The sequence below is a fragment of the Notolabrus celidotus genome, chromosome 20 (assembly GCF_009762535.1).
Source record: "Notolabrus celidotus isolate fNotCel1 chromosome 20, fNotCel1.pri, whole genome shotgun sequence".
In the NCBI taxonomy this organism is placed as follows: domain Eukaryota; kingdom Metazoa; phylum Chordata; class Actinopteri; order Labriformes; family Labridae; genus Notolabrus; species Notolabrus celidotus.
In genome coordinates this window covers 6,745,356-6,751,854 of record NC_048291.1, presented here as the reverse complement: position 1 = coordinate 6,751,854, position 6,499 = coordinate 6,745,356, and the positions used below count along the sequence as shown (strand labels likewise).

The window sequence follows — 6,499 nt, the reverse complement described above, 5'->3', positions numbered from 1 at the left end:
TTGTTGGGATGCAAAACTTCTCTTCACAAACCAGAAGGTGACATTACAGAAACTATGTCCATGTTTCATACGGTCTCTGTTCACATCTATGCAGATGACGCACTAATATATTTGCCTTGAAGTCACAACAATCCCAGCCACTCTGACTCCTTTAGAAACTGTGCGGATAACATAAAATGTTGGATGTCACAAAATTGTATTCAGTTCAATGAAAGTAAAACTGAAAATGTTGTATTAAGGCAGACAAGGACTTAATCCTTGTCTTACCTGACAGACAACAACTCACCTGCTGTTGGCCAGCTAACCTGTCCTTTGGGTTGAGGTAGAGAAAGAAGCACCGTCCTGTTTTCTTTAACTCCAGAGTTACAAAAACTCAAGTCATGTGTATGCTTACTGCAAGGAGGTAAGCCATACCTTAGTTTAAGCCAATTTCATCTTCATCTCCAATATACTCAGCTTGTGTTGCTGTAATGTTTGAAAAATGAGTATGTAGAATTATTTTAAATATGATTGTTGTTTTTATTGTTATAATTTGTTTTATTGTTGGTGTTATTATTATTATTATTATTATTATTGTTACACTTATTATTTTTTTATTGGTAGAATAAGTAGTAGTTTAAGTGTCTTTGTGATTAAAATAGTCAGATTTTAAGGTTTGAAGTAATGCAGTTTTAATATATAGAGATAAAATATATGAGCTGTGCAAATTACAATGAATCCTACATATCCTAATTTTTATTTTTACGTTACTTTATTAATAATAATATTTAAAGGGGAAAAAAGGTTTCACACACAACCCTTCCCTTGATTCTGCAGTCATTTTTTCTTTTGGCTACACACACAAACACACACGAACACACACACACACACACACACACACACACACACACACACACACTCACACACAGCCTGTCACAGTGAGCCAGTCACCCTGTAATGGCTGCCACTGCTCATTGTTCACATCCTGCTTTGTCCACAGCGCCATTTTGACTCTGTGGGAGGAGGAGCAGCAGCTAGTTAGCAGCACAGCTAGCAGCATAGCGGCAGGGAGCTAGCCATGCTGCCTCAACTCACATTCAGCCCACAATCTGAACAATGGAAGAAAAAAAACTAGCACTGTCATGCTAAAGCTAACCTCCATGCCAACTCTGCCAAAACAGGGCGCGCTTAACCGAACAGTGGCGTCTGACACAGGCAGTGAAAGGCTGCTTTGTCTGTTCTCACATAGTGAAAGCTAATGTATAGCTCCCATTTAAAGGCAGATGGCTAGCTGTGCTAAGCTAACATGTGCTGGAAAAAAATCCTGCTGTGGCCTCAGACTTTCTCCCCTTAATATCAGCTCTGGTAAACATCACTGGGTTATCTCTATACAAACACATGAGCTGATCCCTACAGGGCTGTTCTAGGCTATATCAGCATGTATTTTTACTGTTGGATAAAGTGTGGGAAAACTGGGTTACAGCAGAAGTCTGCTCTCAATCCAGACTATAAATATAAATTAAAACTGTGTTTATCAGAGGCTACAAATAGTGTTAAATGAAAAATTAATAATTGCAATGAAAAAATTAACCCTCAAAATGAAAATTAAATTAATACAAAACAAACTAAACATGCTTTGTTAATTTCAAACTAAGCATGCATTATGAAAATTATTAAAAAATTACTATAAGATGAAAATAAATTGCAACAGCCTGCAGCCAAATAATTTGATTATGATTAAGTCTTGAATATGCTTAAATTAGTATTTCATATTTTGTGATTATTATAATCCTACTTTATTAAAATGTATTTTTTATTATCGATATATTTAAATGGTATAATCATTTTCTCCAGTACTCCCTGAATTTAGGCAGCAATAAAACAAAACAACAACATGGGCCACATCTTAAATGTTTGTGTGTTTTTATTATCATTATTATTCCACTATGAAAATATATGTACAATAAATAATTTGGATTTTCACTATTAAAGAATCTCAATAAATAAACTAGGGTCTAAAAGTGGGGTCATCAGCAGGGCTTCATTCTTTCAGAGCAGTCCAGCTCTCTGCACAAAGACTCCGTGAACAGTTCCTGAGAGGTTAGTAAGATCCATGAAGCTGCACCAGGACACACTAAAGAGCAAACAGATCCACACAAAGGTCCACCAATTCATCCAAAATTATCAAAAGCAAAAAGGGAAATAAATACCTGAAATTTGGGCAAAGAAGAGATAAAAATCCACAACGTTTCAACCGTGAAAAAAAAATCCCCTCTGTTAGAAATAAAAATAATAATAAAACGACTGCATCTCTCGAACTGAAATTGAATCGCGAAATTAAACAACAAAAAAGACGAAATTTATTTTAAAAACGAAAATAATTTTCAATCTGAAAATGTTTCAGGAATGTTGCCGAACAGCTTCTTTAACAACACACTCATCCGCTCGATTGTTGGTCCACACAGGCCCGCCAGTCCACACTGCCTCCTCCTTCACTTTTATTTTGTTTTGTAAAATATCGCAGCTCCTCTCAGAAGTTGAGGTGCTGCAGGTCTATGGTGCACAGCGTGCTCGTGAACAAGTCGAAGTCCTCCTCGGAGAAATCCACCGGACTGTCCAGGGAGCTCTGCAGGCTCGGGGACAGGCAGGCGTCCCCTGCGAAGAAGGTCAGGTCCGGGAGCGCGGAGGAGGAGCAGGAGGCCGGAGGAGCCGAGGAGGATGTGAGGGACGAGTCCTGCTGCTCGGAGAACGAAGGATCAGTAGCCGGTGCAGCTGCTGCGGGCCCGGCCTCACCGAGCTGCATCAGGCCCGAGTCCTGTGGTGAGTGGTGAGCCGCAGCAGCGTCAGAGGAGCCAGATGCTCCTGGCAGCGGTGGGCGGCTCAAACGGCTTCTCTCCTCCGGCGTGGGTTGCGCATTGTCGCCGCTGTCAGCAGCGTAGGCGGCCGATGATAGATTGCCGCTCCCCGACTCGCTTTCAGATGAAGCCTCCCCGGTGCCAGAAGCTTCCAGCGGCTGACTAGAGTACGGAGAGGAGGCATCGGCGCCTTCGAGCGGCTCAAACCCGCCCGGGTCGCTGGATTCCGGGCCTCCACTGCCTCCTTCCCGATGGTGCGTGGTCTGACGCTTGTGTTTCATTCGCCGGTTTTGGAACCAGACTTTGACCTGCCGCTCAGTCAGATCCAGGAGAGCGGCGATCTCCACCCTCCTGGGCCGGCAGAGGTATTTGTTAAAGTGGAACTCCTTCTCCAGCTCCAGCAGCTGCGTGTTGGTGTAGGCAGTGCGCAGCCTTCGGGACCCGGCTCCTCCAGGATCCAGGCCCGCTTGTCCCGGGTCTGCAGGGAGAAAAAGACACAGAGGAGGCAGAGAGACATTATGTGGAGGATTTATAGTGCAAACTCTTCTGGACCTATTCTCATTTTTTATCTTAATTTTATTTTTCGTTTAAACCTCAAATTGTAATCTACTTCACGAGAGCCCGTAAAACATCTACACTTTTATTGCATGCGAGATTTCCAGCCAAGAAATAAGCTGCTGAAGCGTCGAGCAGGAATCCCCTCGGCTCCTCTGTCTGTAATAAAACAGTAATAAAACAAAAAGTCTCATAAAAAATACTCCTTCCAATTACAGTAGCAGCCAAAGCCATAAATGTGAGAGCGAACCAATTAGGTGCTGGTAAAATAATAATAACAATAAAAAAAGGAAAGGCAGATAAAGACTGATGATCATAATGTCAGGGTGGGATTTTCTCTTCTGGTATAGTGCAGCCAGCCTGCTGTGAGAGGCTGCGGCGCGTGAGCAGAGAAAAGCAAAGAGAGGAAAATAAATAAATCAGCGGACAGAGAGGAAATGTGCTGGGAAATGTGGGAATGTCGATGTGAAACGAATGTGGCGGTATCTGTCAGGAACAAGACCCCGAACAGCTCCATGAATGAGATCAGAAGAGGAGAAAACAAAAATGTCTTCTGAAAATGATTGTGTGGGATTTTGTAAAATAAAAAAGAGAGAAAAAAAGAATGATTGTTCTGGAGGTCTGCCTGAAAGACAGAAATGATGTAAACCCATGAAAATGTGTGCAGTGTGTATCCTGTGTGGATGTAGTTCAGACCCCCCAACCCCCACCCAGTATATTCTGTTCGGTTGTATAGCCTGGCCATTATATTTCCTTCCTCCATCCAATATGGCTACCATCTCTGTTGTGTTATGAATATATAATAGCAGGGAGATGCTGCTGCTGCTGCAAATCACGGTACCCAGTGAGCAGAATGATGCAGGCTGCAGCTTCTGCACGAGGGAGAAAGACAAAAAAAATCCTTATCTGTGCGTAATTACGCACGACAAATAACCCTATATATGAACATATTGCATTTAGTAAATTAAGGCTCTAAGAGCTAACAGGATGCTGGTGTGAAATCTCTGCACTCAGTGTGAAGCTAAATGTTACATATTGATCCTAAACATGACAGAGAGGATGTGTGTGAGGCTTTAATGGTGCATATTTAGATGCATGATGACAGAGTGTGCAGAGCACTGCAGCATAATGCAGAGGTCTAGATATGGCTTCCCTGTTGACACAGCATCACAGCACACTGCACAACACAAACACACACACTCAGTCACACAAATGTACGCACACACTGAGGAGGAAAAAGACAATGTCATGTAAGCACTTTGATGCTGTGTGTAATGAAGGTTATTCCTGCAGTGAAACAAAGATGCAGACAGAAAATGAAAGCACAGGGTGCACTCTTTCATCAGACAGACGCACATCACTCCCCCATCCCGGCATACCGACCTGTGGGCGACTCGATGCCCGTCGAAGCGTACCCAGAGGCGGTGGGCGACGGGGAGGATGATGCAGGGGGGATGATGGGTCCGCCACCGTTGGAGCTGCTCCCAGGCTTGGGGCATTTCTTTGATGACTTTTTCTCCTTCATCCAGGGAAACTCGTGGGCCAGCGGACCGGCCGTGGATGCCGCGGCCATGGCAGGGGCCTGACCGGGCGGACAGGGCTGGTGGGCAGCTCGATGGTGCGTCTGGAGGCCATTAGTGGCGGAGTTTCCCCGGTTCTGCTGGCTCCTTGCAGTCGGTCTCGGCTGGCTGCCTGTGCAGGGGCTGAGGCTGGGGATGGTGTGCTCGAAGGGAGGCGGAATTACTGTCGACTCCTTGATTGATGAAGTTTGAAATGACTCCAGGACGGCGGGGAAGGACGTCAGGCACTCTGCTAGGGACGGCTGGCTGTTTATAAAACCGATCTCCCTCTCGAATTCAAAATTCATAGCTCCCTCAAACCGGATCACCCTCTCACGGCGAGACCCCCGAACAATCCCTTCCCCAAAATAAAAAAAAACAAAACACATACGCGCACGCACGCACGCTCACACACGCACACAATACAATATGGCTTCTCAAAAGAATAAAAAACGCACGAGCATGCAGACTCCCGACCGCAGTGGCGTAAATGCGGTGCTATATAATAATTGTGTATATTGGTGATATTACTAGCGTATGGGGACCCTGGTAGGCTAAACTGAAGAACTGTGGGCGAATTTGCAGCCAATTCCTGGTCATGTGACACAAAAGAGCCAATCAGGAGGCCGGGCCTGGCGGCTGTGATGGCTGTGGGAAGCAGCATTATTATTTTTCCTCCAAAAGCTGTGGCACCGAGTGGCTTCATCACATGATAGCTGCTATTGTTTCATCTTAACGGGGGGTACAATGTGGGGAGAAAAAACGTGAAGGCTGCCGGTCGCCATGTGCGCCGTGTGGGCGGCAGGTCGACGCATCTCTGCCCGGTTTTACTCACAAACAATAGAGCATCTCCCTGACATTTTTTTCGGTCCTATGGGTGATGTAATGACGGTTAAAACATTAGGTGAGCGAAGACGGCCAGCACCGTTTACAATATGGCTCCTTCGGATGTTTACAGCACTCAGCTCATTAATCTTATCAAATGTGACAGAGTCTGCTAATCACAAACTCACACTGAAAAGTTGGAAGGTTATAGAAGATGCAGCAGCTTAGGAGGAGAGGATGATGGAGATTTGTACCCGGCTGTAGTGCAGATGAGAGCAGTGAGACATAAACTTAGATTAAGCGTGAAGAAAGAGAGCCTGTTTGAGTGTAAGTGCATATTTTTACATTTACAAAATCTCCATTTTTGATTATTGCTAATTATCTAATAACTGTATGGGTGTTTGCAAGAATGAAACTTAAATATAAGTTCACAAAAAAAATCTAAACACAGGTTCCATATACTGCCCAGTTTGTCTCTCACGCTCTAGCTCAGTGTGATGTGTGTGTGTTAAAGTGTTTGGCGTGTTTACGCAGAGAGAGAGAGGGAGAGAGTTCACAGCGAGGTCGCTCCGTGAGACTGAAGAAATAGGGCAGCGTGCAGGCCTCCCTTTTCTCCTAACAGCAGAAATAATAAAACAGCACCAATAATATGAAGGCTAACAGTTAGTGAGTTTCACAGTGAGTGGAATTCAGACTCAACAGGACGCACATGTAGATTTTTATAAA

At 44.3% G+C, this 6,499-nt stretch overlaps 1 protein-coding gene across 1 annotated transcript; it reads right to left on the bottom strand.

Moving 5' to 3' along the window:
- Positions 1–1,905: 1,905 nt before the first annotated feature.
- Positions 1,906–6,082, bottom strand: hoxb2a (homeobox B2a). Its single transcript, XM_034710853.1, has 2 exons — positions 4,773–6,082; positions 1,906–3,312 (listed from the first exon to the last, which is right to left on the bottom strand). The coding sequence occupies exons 1-2, from the start codon at positions 5,335–5,337 to the stop codon at positions 2,510–2,512; spliced, it is 1,368 nt and encodes a 455-aa protein (XP_034566744.1). The 5' UTR covers positions 5,338–6,082; the 3' UTR covers positions 1,906–2,509.
- Between the last annotated feature and the right edge of the window lie 417 nt (positions 6,083–6,499).

Excerpts from the sequence above, each read along its gene's own strand:
- hoxb2a (XM_034710853.1), bottom strand. The coding sequence starts at position 5,337 with ATGTGTTTTGTTTTTTTTTATTTTGGGGAAGGGATTGTTCGGGGGTCT. Across the intron at positions 3,313-4,772 it reads GGGCATCGAGTCGCCCACAG|ACCCGGGACAAGCGGGCCTG; the intron begins GTCGGTATGCCG and ends TTCTCCCTGCAG.